Here is a 19,891-nt window from a genome sequence, read left to right as displayed (position 1 = left end):
TCAGGAAAAGTTCTAGAAGTGATAATGTAATTTAAAGAAATTTGGAACAAATAAGGAAATTTCTAAAGTTTAGTAGGACCAAATACTCATACGATACCCGGTCCCATACAATTCCTTCTGGAACTGGAACCGCTGTAATGTTCACCAGGGACATGTCTCTTAGTTCAGGGTGTGATGATGTATGTTGTTTAATGACCAGGTTCACAAGTTGTACTGCAGAGAGTTCTGGGAGAAAGCGTCCATTTAGAAGTAGGAAAAAGAGAGTCACTATACCAGTCCAAAGTACTGGAAAAGTAAGCCAACTGTAATCCATAGAGAACAACAAAGTATGTCTTTTTCAGCCAAAGATAGAAAGGGAGAGGCGGTGTCGGCAGCTCAGGTTAACTTGGCTCTGATGAGATATTGTCATAATGCACGAAGTGGCCAGACACCGTCCGGTCTAATCTTGGCAGCTCAGCAGTTAGGTGATTGACCCAGCTGCCACCCGAGCCTAATACCCTTGCTGTTAAGGACGGTTCTCCCTCTCGGCTACCGAATTTCCTACAGGATGATAAGGGGAGGAGTACAGCAAGTTCACACCCACACCTCCCATGGCTTCTTTGTAAGCTTGAAAGCGAAACGACAGGCCCTGGTAGAAATATAGTGTGCCAATTGCGCATGTCCCGATAAAGACTTGCCAATCCTTTATAACAGTTTGAAAACAGCTGAGCGCTGGGGCAAAACCCACAGGAATCTAAAGCATGAATCCACTGCCAAGATGCCCTGTCAGAGTGTAAAGGGCCGCAGTGATCCAAATAGACACACACAAGAGGTTTGTCAGAGATAAATAACGGTGTCTGCAGTGGATGTGCTATGGGGGAGCCCTTCATCTGCTAGCAGATGTCACATTAGAGGACAAAGTCCTTTCTCTGTTTAGCTAGACCTGGCCACCAATAGCGTTGCTTTAGTAGTGAAACCGTAGCAGAGATCTCTGCATGTGCTGAACCCAGACACTCGTGTGCAGTTAGTATTAATCCCAATCTGTGATCAGTGTTTGGTATTTCTCTGTCCCCCACTACTGGAATTTGAGCATATGGAATGTTTTGCGCATCTAATTTGAAGGAGTACATGAGTGGAAAGCCTTCGGCAGGGCAGAGCTGTTGCACGTGGCATTGACAGCTATCATAGTTGTTCCATCTATTCTCATGCTAGAACGATTTATTGCAGCAACGGCAGCAGTACACACTGTTGCCTTGGCGGCCTCATACGCCACTGAATTTGCTTCAATGTGAACGCCAACACGTTGATGACTCAATGTATGAATAACATGAGCCTGTGACAAGCAGTCTTTCAGCTTCACCACTTGTTCCCAGAGAATCTTGTGCTTTACTGAGCAACCTTTGGAATCCCTAAATCCATTCTGCCCCCAATAATGTAAATATTTGTTATAGGACTGAACACAGTAAAATGAATAACACACTATCAGTGTGGGAAATTTGTGGTCATATTTTGTAGTGCCCTTATCTGGGCTTATAGTTCCGCCAGCTGCGCAGTACAGTCTCCCTAGAGACTGTGTGTTTTTCCAGGAAGAAACTTCCCATCCTGCATGCACCCATTCACAATTGTAGATGCTGCTGAACATTGCCGTTTCGTTCCTACGGCCGGATGGGCAGATCCATCGGTATAATGGACACATTCATATTGATCAAGAGGCATTATTTCATTTGGTAGATTATTTTTTGTTCATACTGTAGAAATGCTTGTGTTTGTAATGTAGAATGAAATTTGTAATGTAAATATGCGTTTCCCCTGTGCTGATATATTCATTCTCTCTCTCTCTCTCTCTCCTGCTGTGAGTATTTTTTCTGTTGGTGCAAAACGCATTCAGCGATTGTGTACAAATATGATTTGTATGAGGGGAGGAGCCGCGCGCGAAACCAAGATGGCCGCGTGAGCGCTCAGCTCCCGAGACCCCGGCGGCCTCCAACTCCTGGGAGTGCTGAGGCACACAAGTCCACAGCGCAGGTGAGCCGCCCCGAGAGATCTTATTTGCGAAGGGGCGGCGGGTCATAGCAACATCCGCCTCAGGTGACATGCGGCGGTTGGGGCCCCCGGGGGTGACGGAGCGTGTGTGTGGCCCCCCAAGCGGAGAGGAGACCCAGAGAGGACGTTAGCTGGAGGGAAGCTCTAGAGACTGCCGGTACAGCCCCGGAATCCCAAAATGGAGCCTAAGGCATAGTGACTGTGGCACCCGAGACCACAGGTGACTGAGGCAAGGCTGAGTGAGGCAATTTGATGCGACTGAAGAATGGTGCTGGATTGACACACTTGGCAGCAGATGGGGCACTGTGAGACCTGATCTGAACCCCGGCGGAGACAGATGACAGAGAGACCTGAGACAGTGGCCTAATCTGTCTGCTCTATTTTATGCCGGAAGTGATAGGTGCCACCTGCTGCTGTCCTGGAGTCTGCGGCCGAGGAAGCGATTTGGTAGAGGTGTACTTGCTGCCTCCTGCTGCGCGACATACCGCGGCTTATGCCTGAAGTGTAGTGAGGTTGCCGTGACAGCCAACGCTCGTAAGTACACCCGGATGAAGACCAAACCAGTATATGCATACCAAGGTGGGGGTGCGCTGAAAGAGATTCTGTACGTGGCGAGGGACTTCTCTATGACCCGGGAAGCAGCGGAACATCTGGGTTCTCAGTTTTGAGGTGGTGGATTGAGACTCCGTTGAGGGGTGGTGACCGCTGAGATGGCAACGAAGCAGGACTCGGAAAAGACTCTGCCCAGGACCTCTAGAGGTTCGAAGCAAATACAATCAAATAAGCTTAACCGCTACACGTTACCGAAGGGGTCCCCAGTGGGGTCCGGGAGGTCCATGTCATCGGGGGTAGAAGCGAGTGGTGCCCTCTCGGAACCAACGTTGACAGATGTTATGGCGGCTATCAGCGGCGTCCAGTCATCACTGGGTGGAAAAATGGAAGCACTGGACAATAAACTCGATGCGGTTACGATAAAGGTCAACCTGATATGAGCGGATCTCATAAAGGCCAACGAGAAGGTGAAGTCTCTGGACATTAAGACGGCTGGTTTGATGGGCGGCATGGTGGAGCTGCAGCAGGAGGTACGTGACCTTAAGGCATCCGGAGATGCCACGGACCGGAAACTCGACGAATATGAAGGGAGGGCAAGACGTAACAACATACATACCCTGGGAGTGCCCGAGAGGTCAGAGGGTCAGACGCGGGATTTATTTCTGGAAGACATTGTCCTTAACAGTCTCAAGCCAAAGGGTCTTAGCAACTTCTTCACAGTTGAGAAGGCCCACAGAGTTCCGGGAGGGAGGCCACGACCTTGGGCGCCCCCGCCCCATAATTGCAGAGTACTTAATTTCCGAAACCAGGACACTATCCTACAGGCGGCGCGGACGGGGACTCCCCTGCACTATGAAAATGTGATGCTTTCCTTCTTCCCAGACTTCACCCAAGCAGTACAGAAGCTAAGGCAGAGCTTCCTCCAAGTGAAAAGGAAACTAAGGGACAAGGAACTGTTCTATGCAATGATGTACCCAGCTCGGCTGCGAGTGGAGGTTGAAGGAAAGGCATGATTCTTTGACAACCCGGAAGTAGCCTCGGACTGGATTGACAGCAGACCCCCGGCTGGGACGGCGGAACAGGAACTTGATGGTGGGGAGTAGCGGCATGGGTAGGATAATCGGCGGCGACAGAACTGTTCAGATATAGGGGCGCCATGGCAATTGTTTCTCCTTATCCTGATAAGACTATACAACTGCTGGGATCAGATTCAGGGCACAATAGATTCTTTTCGGGGCTGGGGGGGAAGGGGCAGAGCAATGGCTACCTCCTCTTACTACCTTTAGTTAGCCATTGGGGCGACAGGCACACTGCGAGTTGGGGTTGGGCGTTAGCCATATGCAGGGGTGCAGGGAGAGAGGTAGGAATGCGGGGTGGTTAAAGAGATCTGGTTTGGAGATCCTATTGTATACAGTAATGTTTGCATTGTGGGGTTTTTCTTTATGTTTTTTCCTTTATGCATCGGGTGTTAATGTTGTAGTTCGAAGATACACACACTGGTCAAATGTCAAGTGTTATACAGGGATAGGGGATAAAAGTGCTGAGTTGGAACGTGAACAGTCTGGGAGACAAGATTAAGAGAGGAATGGTTAATCAATTGGTGAGGAGGCACTCCCCGGATGAAGTGTTATTGCAGGAGGCACATCTGGTAGGCAACCGCTGTATGGCTCTCCACAAAGGAGGGTATAAACTTGTGGCTCACGCTGGATTTACCACAGGGTCCAGGGGGTTGGAATCTTGCTTAAAAACTCCTTCCCGTTGACTGTCCAAGCCACGTGGTCAGACCAGAAGGGCAGTTACATCGGGGTTTCTGGACAATGGGGAGGGAGGACTGTCACCTTCTTGTCGATGTATGTCCCGCCTGACCTCCAATCGTATACTTTTCTGGATCTGAGGACAGTCTTTCTTACCTTGCCCATGGGCCTCCTGGTGCTGGGAGGTGACTTTAACGCGGTGCTCGACGGGGAGATAGACAGACACTCTGCTAGAACACTTAGACCGGCTCACAGATGGTTTTCAGACTTTTTGGAGACGATGGGGCTCATAGATAGCTGGCGGGTACGTAACCCGACGTAGACACACTTCACTCATGTGTCCGCGCACCACAGCATTCTCAGATTATACTACGTGTTGATACCGGCGGCGCAGGCAGCTACGTCAGAGAGGCAAGGTACCTTGGTAGGGGCATTTCCGACCACTCTCCAATGTGGTTACGAGTGGAGCCTGGGCAGCCCGCAGTAGGTAGAGTCGCGCCAATCAGTGCGTGGCACTTCAAGGACCCCGAAACTAAGAAAGAGGTTATTAGGATTTTGGATTGTTACTTCCAAGAAAACGTGGGCACAGTTGAGTCTGCGCAGTCCATGTGGGAAGCGTATAAGACGGCGATACGTGGGGGGGTCCTGTCCTTAGTGACGGGGAAGAAAAAGTAGCTCCAGGCAGAGATTAAGAGAGTAGAAGCAGAAGTGATCAGGTTGGAAGGGAGAGTGGCTGAGAAGGCGGCTTCGATAGACCTACACCTTTTAAAACTACGGCAGGATGATTATAAGGGCCTGGCCAGAAACAGGGCGATTGCTTGCTCAAAATAATGTCACCCAGAGTCGCATATACGAACATGGTGACAAGGCTGGTAAATTGATTGCATGGCAGGAGCATGGTAGTGTGCATCGCGACTGGTGCCCGAAATACAGGGGACAGACACAGCCGTAGTTACGGACCCGCAGGCAGTGGCAGATGTGTTTTCCGACTAATAAAGAGAAGTATATACCTCAGTAGGGGGATATACAGAGGCGGAAAGCAGCGATATGATTAGGGACATTTGTATGCCAGAGCTGTCGGAGGAAGATGAGGGATACCTGGACTCCCCTTTTACAGACTATGAGGTGGTGCAAGCAATAAGAGGGGTAAAATCAAGAAAGGCGACCGGCCCAAATGGACTCCCTATAGAACTGTATAAATTAAATGCGCATAAACTCGCCCCGTATATTCGAAATATGTTCGCTGAAAGTAGAGAGAAAGGTCGACTCCCATATGATCAGCGGGTGGCAAATATAGCGGTGATTTACAAGGTAGGCAGACCCAAGACTCATTGCTCTTCATATAGGCCCATATAACTGCTTAATGCTCAACCTAAAATACTGGCGAAGCTTCTAGCCACTAGATTGGTCAGGGTAATGACTTCCTTGTTACACCCAGATTAGTCTGGTTTTATGCCTCGCCGAAACACAGCTCTCAATCTGCGGAGGTTGCATGGGATATTGGGTGGTTCCCCGAAGATACATGAGCCGGTGGCGCTGGTGTCTCTGGATGCCACTATGGCATTTGACAGGGTTGAGTGGTATTATCTGTGTGCGGTACTGACGAAGATGGGTTTTGGTCCAGAATTTGTTGGCTGGGTTTGCTTACTATATGCTGATCCCTTGGCCAGAGTCGTAGTAAACAACTGCAGATCGGCAGACTTTCCCCTCGGCAGGGGTACGAGACAGGGGTGCCCCTTGAACCCGCTTCTCTTCGCTCTAGCATTGGAGCCTCTGGCGGCATGGGTTAGATGGGACCGAACGATACTTGGCTTGAGGTGGACGCCGGGCTGGGAGGATGTCACTTTATGCCGATGATATATTGCTCTACCTCACTAATCCTAGGGAATCCCTGATCGGATTTCTAGATGTGCTGGCCATATATGGGTGATATTCTGGATTTGCGATCAATTGGTCGAAATCGGTGCTTTTCGTCCTTAGGGGCGATCCACCTGTGATTCCGCAGTCATGCCCAATACAAATTGAGCCAGTAGGGTTTAAGTACCTAGGTATTTATATCACACTTGATGCGAAGTTAAGATATGCTAATAACCTGGGAATCCCCTTGAACCGGCTCAAAAGAGATGTGGAGCACTGGAGGGCCCTGCCGCGGTCCCTGTTGGGTAGGGGTCTTGTATGTTGGCTCTCCCCCGATTTTTATACATACTCCAAAATGCAATGGACCCAGTGCCGGTGTCCTACTTCAAAGAAATAGAGGCCCTTCAGAGGAAGCTACTGTGGGACGGTAGACCCCGTATAGCATTTTCTAAACTCATCCTCCCCTGGTACGAGGGAGGGATTGGACTGCCGGACCTGCGGAAATATTAATGGGCATCACAACTTGCGCCGGTGAACCACGTAATATACGGACCCCCTGGGGATCCAGGATATGCCATGGATCGCGGCCAGACCCCAGGTGGCGATTTCACCAGGGTGCTTTACGCCAAGCTTCAGCGGTTTCCCCTAACGGGTCCCATAGCGAATGCAGTTCATACGTGGCATGCGGCCAATAGATATCTTTCCTGGGAAGGGAAGCTAACATTGGCCACCCCCCTATGGAATTCAGAGAAGCTAGGGAGTTTGTGGAAATCTAAGGAATTTGACAGGTGGGACCTCATCGGGATCACACAGATTAAAGCCGTGTGGGACATGATACAGACATTAGACTCTCTCAAACAGCGATATAGCCTGCCCGATGGTGAATACAATAGTTATCTCCAGACTAGGCATGCTCTTCTCACACACATACCCGTTAACACTATACTTTCAGAGTCCTCTCCCCTGGAAGACCGAGTGTTGGATGGATACCTTTCCGGGAAGGCTATCTCTTTAATATATAGAAAGCTAATCAATAATATGGAGGACCAGCTTGAGCCTATTAGGACACAATGGAGTGTGGAGGGCATAGAGCTTGATGATGAGGACTGGATGGAGGCGGTCTCATCCCCTAGAGTAGTTGCGATCCAGATGAGACTTAGACTGGTGCAGCTAAAGATTTTGCATAGGTCGTACATTACTGTGCCCCATCTGGGACGAATGGGTCGAATTGAGAGTGGGGAGTGCCGCAGGAGATGTGGGGAGCTGGGGACCTTCATGCATACTTTGTGGTACTGCGTGGAAGTACAGGAATATTGGAAGAAGATACATGGGAAGATGAGTGCTGCCTTGGGAGTGGAGATACGACCGGAGGCCCGGAGGTGTATATGAATGTGTGGGAACCCACTGATTTGAACACGTATGGGAAGCAATGGGTGACACTGGTGTGTATGGTAGCGAAGAGAAATATTGCGCAATTGTGGGGGGGGGGCAGCCAGTCACCCCTGGTAGCCAAATCGGCGGAGGACCTGGATTGGTTTATGTTTAGGAAGAAGTCAGCATATGTGGCATGGGGTTGCCCTGCGAAATGAGGAAAGGTGAGGGGAGCCTGGAATAGTTATCGAGGAGAGATCTGCGTGCCTCCGACAAGGCAAGTGGAGGTGGAAGCGCCAGAATCCCTGTTATCCATACTCATATATTTGCATTATAATTCTGTTAAATGAAATTGAATTCTTGACCAAGATGTAACTAATACACACCCAATGTCATTTTCTTTGCTATTTTGTTAATAAAACGATATACAAAAAAAAATATGATTTGTATGTAGTAGGTACTATATCACCGACATTGAAAGTGATGTACCCAGTTGGTCCAGCGACTATGCGGATCACCAGGTTAGTCGTGTCAACACGTGTGTATAAATGTTTGGAAGCTATCATGTCAGCTTGTACGGAACATAGGATTTCACTATGTTCCTGTGTCCAATGGTGTACTGAAAAATCAGGTCTAATTAGGTTGTAGAAAGGTTTTTAAGTCGTAGAAAGGTGTCATCCTTTCTGCGTAATCCAAAATGTATGTTCTGCCAAAATTCAAGAATCCTAAAATGGATTGTAGTCTTTTCAGAGTCCGTCAGAGGTTGAAGCAGCGCACATTTGAAAATTGTGCCGCCAGGCTTTTGCCTTCACGGTTATTCATTAGTACGGCGCTGTGTGCATTCTGTACTGCAAATGTGCGTGTGGATACGTATATATGTCTATAATCTAAGAAAAGACCATATGAATTATCAGGTTTTATTACTGGAAGCAGGGGATTATTCATAGGAGAGGTGCAATTCTCTATCACACCCTGGTTTCAAGTAGAATCTCCCTGACATATTTCTTTGCCTCATGTTTAATCAGGTATTGTCTCCGAGGTGGAGGAATTGATATTAATGGAATTTTGTGATGAGGTGCCTCAACACCCGCCAAACATAGTTGCGGTAAACACCAACACCAACACCCACTCCTGCCCGTATGAATTTGTAACTGATTCGGTACGAGGTCGGGAAAAGCAGGTAAAATGACTTCTTCTCCCATTGGGCAATCCATTACGAACTCAGGTGACCAATCTTTTTCGGCCAAAAGAATGACGTAACCATAGGTCAGATTCTCCTAAAAGAGACCCTTCACTTTCCTGGGTATGTGCCCCTTCATTTGGAGCGTTATTTTGTATTAACGATGTGAGACGCTTACCCTTGTATCAAGTGTTTCCATCATGATCTGCTCACTCAGCGCTACTATCCCCAGAAAGTCCATTAGGTTCTGGCGAGCTATGGTGACTTCAGCTGTGCTGTCCAGCATAGTCACTACCCATTCCTTGTTGAGAAGTAAAGTCCTCAGTAGCCTGGGCATTTCTAATTTTAATCCCGGATACTATCTTTTTAAATTGAGGTTTTGAAGTCTTTTGTTTTCCTTCCTGTTTAATGATGTAGTCCGAAGTGCGGTGTGTCTCCCTTTATGGCTTGACTCGCTCCTCCGATCTGTACTCTGACCGTCCGTCTCTCCGATAGCTTTTTCTGATGTTTCCTGAAAGTAACGAGATGAACGTGTATCAGTATCCTGATATTAGTCAGGCTTTCTAATGGTGTCACAGTTTTGCAAATTATATCTCCGATCAGTGTGTTCCTGTTGAGGAGACTCACCTGTGACCGTGTTTTGTTTGGTTTCTTTTTTTGTTTATTATCCCATTTCTTCTTTGAAGAATTGGGTGCTTGCTTACAGTTATCTCTTTCAGAGCTACTCTTAACTATTGGTTTCCCAGGTTTGGCTCAAAGTCAAAGTCAAATGATTTATATAGCGCTCTACATACCAGAGGGTCTCAAGGCGCTTGAAGAAGGGTGGGGGATTACTTGTCAAATATCCAAGTTTTAGGTTGCTTTCTGAATGCTAGGTGGTTCTGAGTGAGGCGAAGGTGAGTGGGAAGAGAGTTCCAGGTTTTAGCTGCCAGGTAGGAGAAGGATCTACCTCCCATGGTTGTTTTGTTGATGCGAGGTACAGTAGCAAGGGCTTGGTTGAGGGATCGTAGCTGGCGGGAGGGGGTGTAGAAGGAAAGTCGTGTGTTGAGGCATTCGGGTCCGAGTTCGTAGAGTGCTTTGTGTGCGTGGGTTAGGAGGCGGAAAGTAATCCTCTTATTGACGGGGAGCCAGTGGAAGTTTTTCAGGTGACCAGAGATGTGGTCTTTACGCGGGATGTCTAGTATGGGTCTGGCTGAAGCGTTCTGGATACGTTGAAGTTTTTTCTGGAGTTTTGCGGTGGTACCGGCGTATAGGGTGTTTCCGTAGTCCAGGCGGCTCGTGACCAGTGCGTGGGTGACTGTTTTTCTAGTTTCGGTGGGGATCCAGCGAAATGTTTTTTTGAGCATGCGAAGAATGTTGAAGCAAGATGATGAAACGGCGTTGGCTTGTCTGTTCATAGAGTGTGGAGTCTAGGATGACGCCCAGGTTCCGTGCGTGGTCCGTCGGGATGGGTGCTTTTCCAAGGGCCTCTGGCCACCAAGAGTCATCCCAGGCGGAGGGGGAGGTGCCTAAGATAAGGACTTCTGTTTTGTCTGAATTCAGTTTCAGACGGCTATGCTTCATCCACTCGAAAGACTTATTTTGTAGTTAATTAAAACCATTACAAAAGTAAAAAGTACAACATATAAAATTGGTCAATATGTGTGCGAGATTCAAATTAAAAAAAATTGATAAAATATATGTTACATGTTAGGGTGTTATTTATACTGAACTACATTATCCGATATTGTGTTGGTTCTATACAGAGAATGCCCTTTTTTCACAAACTTAGTCTCAATTTGGGTAAATCCCTTAACTAGTGAAAAACGGCAGATGCAACTCTACTTATCTCAAGATTGAGGAAAGTTTGGTTCAATCTATTGCGTTTTTATCTGAGACTTTCGACAGGGAGGGGATGGCAATACGGCTTCTTGAATGATTGCGGTTACAGAATTCTTATTAGTTCTTTATGTTACAACGTGAACTTCTTACATGGTTGCAAATACAGAGTTCTTATGGGTTCTTTATGTAACACATGTTCAGGATTTTGAATGGCTCTTTGCCATGACACCTCTTTTATTTTCGAACTTCAAAACAAACTTAACTGATCTGCAGATTAATTGTGGGTCTGTTGTGCACAGGACTTGTATAATAGCTGAGCGGCAGGTGCGTATTCCATGTTCGTTATACATCGCCTTTAACCAGTGCTGACGTTCCTGGTCCAGTGCAGGACAGATGCAAAATAAGTGGATGAGGTCTTGTTTTGCAGCCCCGCATAATTCACACTCCTTGGAGTCGGATTGCCTCCAATCCGGTTGATCTGCATTTGTTGGCAAGTTACCCATCCTTAAGCTGAGGTATTTCAGTTTGAGATATGATGAAAAGGGGAATCCGAGATAGGCTGAGGGTTTGGAAGTGTTATACGATTGAATTATCATCCAGGCATGCGAACGGTGACTGAGGATTGACTTGTCGTTGATCAGCGAATGCATGTTTGCTGCCTTTTTGACTACTTGCTTGAATGAAGATACCGGGAGTTTGATAATCTTAGGTAATTTGCGCTCCTGCTGTGCGGAAGTGAATTCCCTCAGGTGTTGGCGTATAGCCACGTATGCGGTCTCCCCTTTTATGGTGCTCAACATAATGGTAGATACGAAATGACTGATAGGTAGTAGTGTTCCCTATGAGGGAAAGAACCGCACATCAATAAGAATAACATGTTAATAACTAACAATGAGTGTGAATAATTGTGTTGCTATAGTTCCAGCAGGGTGCTAAAGTAGCTTAGCACCTACTAACTAGAGATGCTACCAGCACGTTACAAGGTAACATGCATATCAATACACAAGAAAAAACAGTTACAGCACACCTATTGCTATGTATATCATTCCAAAACAGTTTGGATAAAAACTAAACCCAGTCTAGATTCCAATATGTTCCTAAGCATATTAGGACAATCTAGGTTTGCATGTCCGATTGTGTGTTCCAAAGCTCAAAATGTTTGTATGATGTACCAGATGGTCTAACCAAAATAAACAACTGTAGTGTGACACAAGAAAGATAATGAGTCACGAATTCCAAAGTGTGTACTTAAATGCTGCTACTGTCTTGACCATGAGTTTTGTCATTTATATCTAAAAGCAGTAAAATGTAATTATGTAGACCATGAGTAGCATCCATTAGAGTGCACAACTTCCTCGTGGTATTGGACTATCCCAGGGCCAAACCTTGGTAAGTTTTCGACCCTATAGACGATTGTATCTCCACACCAAAAACGTGTATGACCGCTCGCAGTACATACACTGATCGATCCAGCTGCCTCTTTTGTTTCTTGAATCTTCAATGCTTTTCTTATCAGACCTCGTATGACCCTCAGTCTGCTTTTTCACTTGAAAAATTAGTAAATAATATATAGCTGCTGCGGTCTCGAACCTGCAAAATGTGCCACACTCGCACAGGGTTTAGGTGCATGTTTATTTAATCTAGTTCCATAGTTATGTGTGATTTTATGAAGTGACATAGAAGTTGCCCCTCCACTGGAACTAATGGCTATGTAGGCTACAGCATTAAGGAGAGCTGGTTTAATTGGTTCTTATGGCCAAGCCCTTGCATTACAATGTCTAGATAGATTGCAGATGCTGGCCATTTGAGATCATGGTGGGACTTTTTGTTGAGTGAGTTAATGATTCTGAATCAAGGGGATTCTTTAGGTAGAAGGGATGCTGATCAGAATGAAAAAAACAATTTAGCACCTCTTTTACTTTGGAATGCTAAGAGAATGTAAGACTGTTTATGAAATATCATCATATTGTTTTGGCTCCATGTATATTATTTTAGATATGCCTTAATTATTTAATGATTCAGAAAAGGGGGTGGTGATGAACAGAGTGTCTGAATTAAGCAGACCACTCTTACCCAGTCCAAAGATCAGGGCTTGATCCATCACCGTTTTTCAGCTCACTGCACCATCCCAGCTCAGAACTTGGCTATATGCAAATTAGTCTGACCCTGGCCCAGTGCATCATGGGAACAGGGCAGACCAAACTACCAAGCCAATTCTTATACTGGGAAGGAAACAAGCTACCGGGGACCGGTTTCTGGCATTTCAGCCGTCTTCGGCCCGGCTTGCTTGAATCCTGATGGTGCAATGAGCTAGGGACTCACATCTGAGTATACCCTTCCACGCTTATGGTGGACAAAAATGATTCAGAAAAGGGGGTGGTGATGAACAGAGTGTCTGAATTAAGCAGACCACTCTTACCCAGTCCAAAGATCAGGGCTTGATCCATCACCGTTTTTCAGCTCACTTGTCGTAAATATTAATTATTTAATAGCATTTTTGGATTGTCATTCAATTCTGTCTTTTGCTGTCCTTTTCTGTACAGACAGGGATTAGAGGTATTCACATGGCATGATTTTTAGGTCGAGCCTAGCACAACCCGCATGCGCAGCTCTAGGAGAGGGCCTCTTTGAATCACTCAAGCTTTTTTGAAAACCCGTACGGGTGTGTTTTGATTTTGCACACATTGTATTGGCCTTTTGGAGGGGGTTGAGTGGAGGGAGAATGCTTTCTAAACAGTAAATGAGAAGTTAAAGCTTTAGTAGAGGCAGGTGCAATATTACAGGCCCTAGCTGTTCAAACTGAAAAAGTCTGGCCTCCAATTATTGTCTTACTCTCTAAAGACAGTGTATGATGTGGGGGGGAAACTATCACTCATTATGCTTTTGTTTTATCAAAATATATAAACGTGGGAGTAAATGCATATGGACTGCATGAAGAGTTTCACCAAGGTTCAAATATTTTAAGCACCAAAGGATCCAGACCCCAAAGACAATGTTTTGGTGTATAGAGTGTGAGGAAAGTTTCACTTGCAAGCTATCTTTCAAAAATCATCAAAGAATCCACACAGGCGAGAACCCATATCAGTGTACAGACTGGAAGAGAAGCTCCACTCAAAACTCATATCTGGTGTAGCATCAAGGAATCCATACTGGGGAGAAACCATACCAGTGCACCTGCCTCTGTTGGAGGTTCCTGGGATGGAAAGGGTAAATGTCAGAGGGCTAAGTATATTACATATATTTAAAACCATGCACTAAAACTAGTTAAAAAATTAATCAATAGAAGACCAGTTCATTCTATCCCCATAAAGCATTTTAAAATTTGATGTTTGTTTACCCGATAGTAAACAGTACATTTTACCCCAATCGGGATTCTAAAGTGCAATGTGCATAGCAGCTTTTCCCAACCTTTCCATAAGGGGGTCCTCTAATTTACTTGATGTCACCTTACTAAGTATAATTTCACCAATAAAGACCTAGATCTTAAACCCTCAGGGAAAAATAATACCAGTTGAGTCTTTCTGCTTTTACACAAATATTGATCATCAGAAATAGCTGCATCTCGGAATTTGAGACTATGAACCAGCTCTAGCCCATTTCCCTAGTTTGAATCCCATATTTTTAAAACAATGGCCGAAGTATCTTTTTCCTTGCCTCAGTGAAGAATACACAATCAAACAATAGGTGGCTCCCTGAGTAAGTATACCATAATATCCCAAGAATGTCCTTGGGTTACATATAGTTGTGAACTTCTTGTATTCATTCTGTAAGCATGTTATACCACTAGGTGACACCAAATTAATACATGTCTATAGTGGCTTTTTGGCACGACAGTAGCCTCTGAGTGCTTGGATGCTTGTACAAGAGTTCCGCCATCTGTGAGGGTGAGGGGCATAATGCTCACACCCTGGCATTTGTACCCTAGTTGAGGGGGGACAGTACACAGAGCTGTCCTAGGTGGGGGAGGGGCTGTGGTGGCTTGAAGCCTCATGATTTCCTGTACTTGTTTTGGGTGGTGTAGAGGGTGGCTTCTAAACCCTACTGCACTTGGCCTCATGGCCATGTTGCAAATTCTAATGTTGTAATATCTTACCTAAATAGTCAGCCCTTTTGCCCTGCTTCTGAACTTAAGGCAAACAAATGTAATCACCTCTCCAAAAGTGGAAGTGTATTACCTGCATTCCTATGACTTGAAGGTGGAGATCAGACAGTGAAGTAAGAGCAAGGACTGTGTTCCCCTTTAGAAATTCAATGAGGGTCTTTTTGGGAAGGGGCTGCTGATTACTGTTCCTTCCTGAGTACTGCAAGTTGGTAGATGGTAAGTGAGAGTGGGGTCTGAAATTCCATTGTTCATGTGAAGAAGTTTCATGGGGGGGGGACATTTCCTTTTGTGACTGATTACTGATCTAGGAAGGATGAATGACAGCCAGGGGCAAGATTTCATACTTCATTGTGCCATCGTTGTGAGTGCTTCAAACTAGAGACAACTCAGTGTTACCCATCATATGAAGCATAACTTTACACAAATCGCCAAATTAGACTCGGTTATCCTTCATCCCATCCTGATCACCAGATGGAAAGAGTGTCTCAAGCACAAACATTCAAAGTACAACATTCCTGTGTTGCGTTTTTCTTCCATCTGATTTATAAGAAAATGTGACTATACTTATGTTAAATCTATTTCCCCGCAGGTGATGGGGGTGTGTGCGTGCATTGGTGTTCTCTTGGCCTACAACAGCACTGTAACACATTCAAATAATGAAGTTCTTAATTTTGTGTGAAATCTTGAGAAGCCTCCACAATATTCCTACAAATTCTAAATGAAAGCTGTTGTGCAATCTTGAGAAGCCTCCACAATATTCCTAAACATTTTGCATGAAAGCTGATTGAATTGACGTTTCTGATTGTCAACTCTCCTTTCTCTTTCGTATGACTCTCTCCTTACTTTCAAGTCTCTGCGTGCTTCCTCTCCCCAAGCACAGCCTACTCTATGTCGCATGCATGTTTGCCTTAATCCCTATTGTTGCATCTCTACAAATGTCCCACACCTCAATTCAAAGATCACAAATTCTCATTTAAGAGTCATACCTCTGCAACATAACAATGCCTAATCTCCTGTTGCTCATCTATTATTTACACCACCAAATTCATGTATTCTCATATCATCCTCTTCTACCAAACATCACACCTAACTTCTATTAAGCAAATCTACCACATAGAAACTGCAGTAAACGCATGGCATGGTTTCCCTAAGAGTTTAAGAGTAATCTCAATAACCAACAAGCAAAAAAAAAACTACTAATGCTGGATTTCGGAGCAGCATGCTGCCTGGCGTAAAGAGAGCTACAAAACCTCTTAAGCTGTAGCAAGTCCTGCATAATTGCAATTACAATACAATACATATCACAAATTTATATCATAACACTCAGAGGTTGGGCAGTCGATAATATTCCATACAGACTGCATAACAATTTCCTTGTACTGCTTGACACTATCCCCCTCACATAAAAAACTTCTACAGGTCATGTATATTACTCAGCACTGTACCAGTCCACAGCAATAAATCACCCAACCAAATTGAATAGAGGTCTATCCCATGTCACTGGTCAACAGAGGACTTTAACTTAGTTTACCACTGTGGGCCCTAGCTAGTTACATGCTATAGGTCCCTTTTGACATCTAACAGTGGCAATCAGATATAGGATGATAGTGACATTGATCATCCCAGCAGATCTCTGATCCTTGTCTTACTACAACTTACGCCTTTTCAGGAAAATAAACCAAGCTAAGTGTACTACAAAAATAAGAAATACCATAAAGAGACCCGAGGAGCTGGTTAAAGCCGCCAGCATACAGAAAACCATAAACTGTGTGCTTGTCTCTCACACTTCCTCATACAATAGACTGCTAAGCGCTGTGTCCCAAAACATGATAATGGCACCTCCGTGGTCCTCGCACAACATAGAAACACTTTCCACACAGGATCAAAACAAAGAGACAATGCCCTTCCAACCACACACCGAACACGGTGTAACGTGCTATCCATGTAGGCAAGGGCTTCAGTGCATCACATAGAGATAGTAAGCACTATAAAAATGGTGCAATACAATACTGAACCTAGGAGCTTTTAAACTATTAGCGTTAGATAAAATAGGAATTCCTATTGGCGCACATCTTGTGAAGTTACACTGCAAAAAACTGGACCCAAGATTCTGTATTGATGTGTGACAAAAGGCACAGGCATTTAAACCAAACCTGTTTTGCCACAGGGAACAAGCGGAGGTTTGATAAAAGTTATGAAAAAAGGGCCATTAAAATTACAAAAAGGAAAGCCTCTAGCAGACACATTTTGCATCACCTGAAGTTTCCTGGTTAGTTTTTCAGGATGACCTGCATACAGAGAATTACCACAGTACACTCACTAGCTCTTAAGGTTTTAAACAGCAGTATAAATAACTGACAGTGCCCACACTTGTTTGGAAAACATTAGGCGATAGGATTCCTAAAAGACTGAATACTCAGACCCTCCTAATGGTGAGAATGCGCTGCATCCCCCTGTGCCGTGCATAAACAAAACATACCCATGGGTTCAGTGGATGTATGTAGGTAGTGACGTTTTTTGGCATGGGCGAACAGGGTCCAGGTCACCAATCTTTACGGGGGCTCGCGGAGATCTGTGCACAGCAAAGTCTGACTACCATAACTCCTGCAATTTAAAGTTGTTCTAACCATTTTTAACGTGTCACAATTACTGTATTGAATACCCTTTCAGTCCTCTTTCGTTCCTGCCCATCTACCCTTTACCACCTAGACATACACCAAACCCCCTCCCCACCTCAACAAACAACATGCACCAGCCTTACAGAGCTAAATGTGGACGAATCCGGTGAGTTGGGGAAGCTACAAGATGTTTGTAATCCGAGCACTGCTTTTATGAAGCCAGTCAGGGACTCAACTGTGGAAAGTGACCTCCTTCTTCCTCCTCTTACACCAACAGCAGGGGAAATTGTACATGTATTTCTGCCCAGTGCGTACTCAGAGCAATGGCCACCTCTGGTGGTAACGTTCTGCATGTTCCTAGAAAAGTGCTGTTAGCTATAAAGACAACTACAGCTGTAAGGAGATGGCTTTTGGCAGCTTCAACGCTGGATGCCAGCCATCACGGGCATGCAGGGCCGGCTTTAGGGGGGTATAACTTATGGCTTAAAACGACAACCTCCAAAGAGCCGGGTTTATCCGGCAGTGTTCAGGCAACAATAAAATTGTCAAAATAACTCTGGTGATTAATGTTCCTGCTGGAGAGAGATCAGAGTTTTGTCTAGTGGGAGGTATGACTCATCCTACCGTAGCACAGAAGGTTAATGTGCCTGCTGCAAAGAATGTGTACCATGCAGATTACAGAACAGAGTGGGAGTGAATTATGAAGCACTATAAAAAATTAAATGCATGTTAGAGAGGAGGCTAACAATGAGAGGCACTGATGGAGGGTGGTAGTAAAGGAATCCGTGGAGAAGGAGGTCAATGGCGTGGGGGGCAAAAAAGACTGTTGCACCAGGCACCACGAGCGCTAAAGCATGCCGTAGATGCAGAGCTTCCATTTAAACTGGGTTATACAGTATGCAAAAGGTGGTTCCAAAATACCTCAGTGCTTTTGAAAAGAAAAAACAAACAAAGAACATGCATACGCGCCAGCATCGACATTTTTATAATCTGTCCATCTTTGTCACGGTAAAGATGTACTTATTATATTACTCATGTATTTCTTAACTAACAATTAACTTTTCGATAATGGTCAAATAAGTACAATCTCTGTAACATGGAAGGCAGCAGCTGCCTAGACCCCAAAAAACTACCCGTTGACCAGTTGACAATGTCTTCTCAAGCTCACACTGGCTTAGCCCGGAAGCAAAGTATTATAAATTATAAGTAGGTCATAACCACCGCGCCCCCACCACCACGCGCCGACTAAGCAAGCCAGAGGCTACAAATACCTTGCTCAAAGGTGGGGAGGATTGTGTCCCCCCAAGCATGCTCGTCCTCCTGGATGTCCAGAACTCTGTCGATTGACTTCTGGGCCTGGGAAAGGGCCTGTTTAGCGAAGCTGGACAAGTGAGAGGCGTTGAACCAACTCATGTCCCCGGTGGACAGGTACTTCGCCAGTGCTGGCAGCGGGTGAGGGGCCTTGGGAACAAGGCCTTCCTAGGAATACTGCTCCTTGCCTCCCGACTTCACTGCAGCCTACACTCACTCTACCTGCTATCTCGGACCAACTCTCTTCTTTCCTGCTCTGACTTTGTAATCCTGGCCCTGCACCTTTACTTGCCTTTCTCAGATCCGACAATATAACACATCCTAGAATTATACTCTGCCAGTATATCTTCCTCTTACCACCTTATTAACCTCAGTGTGCCACAAATTATCTACCACATTCTTCCTAATATCGTCCTCTTCAGGCCTTCGCCCACGCCCACCCAAACCCCTGCCAGCTGTTTCCCCTGCGCCTGATGTCGCTAGGGCCCCATGAAGCTGGGAGCTCCTTGGCACAGGCACCCTAGGTCCCCGGCTCAGGGGGGAACAGCCTATAGCTGTCAATGATCGGCTTCCGTAACTTCCTCCTTCCACGTAGCAGTAAACAAACGACGCTCATGACGTCACACGTTACGCTAGCCGTGTCCCGAATTTAATAGTAATAGAAAGAAGACAAAGCAGCGCTTCATCCTTTTCCGCTAGTACGGAGAGCTTGAGTGGGGCTTTCAGTTATATACGTCAAATCGAGACAACTCGGAGATAAACTTAACACACCTACCATAACTTTCTCCTCTATCGATTAACCTTTCCTCTCCGGTCGCTTAACCTTTAAAGCACCCCGATTCCGTTTAAGATAAAAATAGTTTCTAGTTTTCAGTATGCCTATGGGTGACATTTTCATGATTTTTTTAGTGTGCCGATGTTTATTTATTTAATGCGATTTTATATAGCGCGAACATTACCCGAAGGTATCAGAGCGCTTTACATAAGAACAAGTTGCGATACATAAATACTCAGGATTACGTGCGTTGCATAAAAGATACAAACAGAAAAAAGAAATGTGCAAATGTACAAGTTATAGAGTCACACAAGGAGGAGCATTCAAGGAAGGGATACGAATGGATATACTCAAGAGTCACATAGGAATGGTAGATAAGTACAAAGGTCTACTGCATATACTAGTGATTAGAGTTATCTCTATATACATAGGGAAGGGATACGAATGGATATACTCTAAGAGTCATATAGGAATGGGAGATAAGTACAAAGGTCTACTGCATATACTAGTGATTAGAGTTATCTCTAT

The 19,891-nt window shown here is 45.4% G+C and overlaps 1 protein-coding gene across 1 annotated transcript in view; it reads right to left on the bottom strand.

Moving 5' to 3' along the window:
• TMF1 (TATA element modulatory factor 1) overlaps positions 1 to 19,195 on the bottom strand; it is a 311,640-nt gene extending 292,445 nt beyond the window's left edge. The window contains exon 1 of the mRNA XM_086939038.1: positions 18,549 to 19,195. Coding sequence (XP_086795164.1) covers positions 18,549 to 18,690 — 142 coding nt within the window. The 5' untranslated portion in view covers positions 18,691 to 19,195. The remainder of the gene's footprint in view (positions 1 to 18,548) is intronic.
• Positions 19,196 to 19,891: the final 696 nt, after the last annotated feature.

The sequence above is a fragment of the Lissotriton vulgaris genome, chromosome 9, assembly GCF_964263255.1.
Source record: "Lissotriton vulgaris chromosome 9, aLisVul1.2, whole genome shotgun sequence".
Classification (NCBI taxonomy): domain Eukaryota; kingdom Metazoa; phylum Chordata; class Amphibia; order Caudata; family Salamandridae; genus Lissotriton; species Lissotriton vulgaris.
The sequence above is the reverse complement of the archived record's forward strand: the minus strand, read 5'-3'. Positions and strand labels throughout refer to the sequence as shown.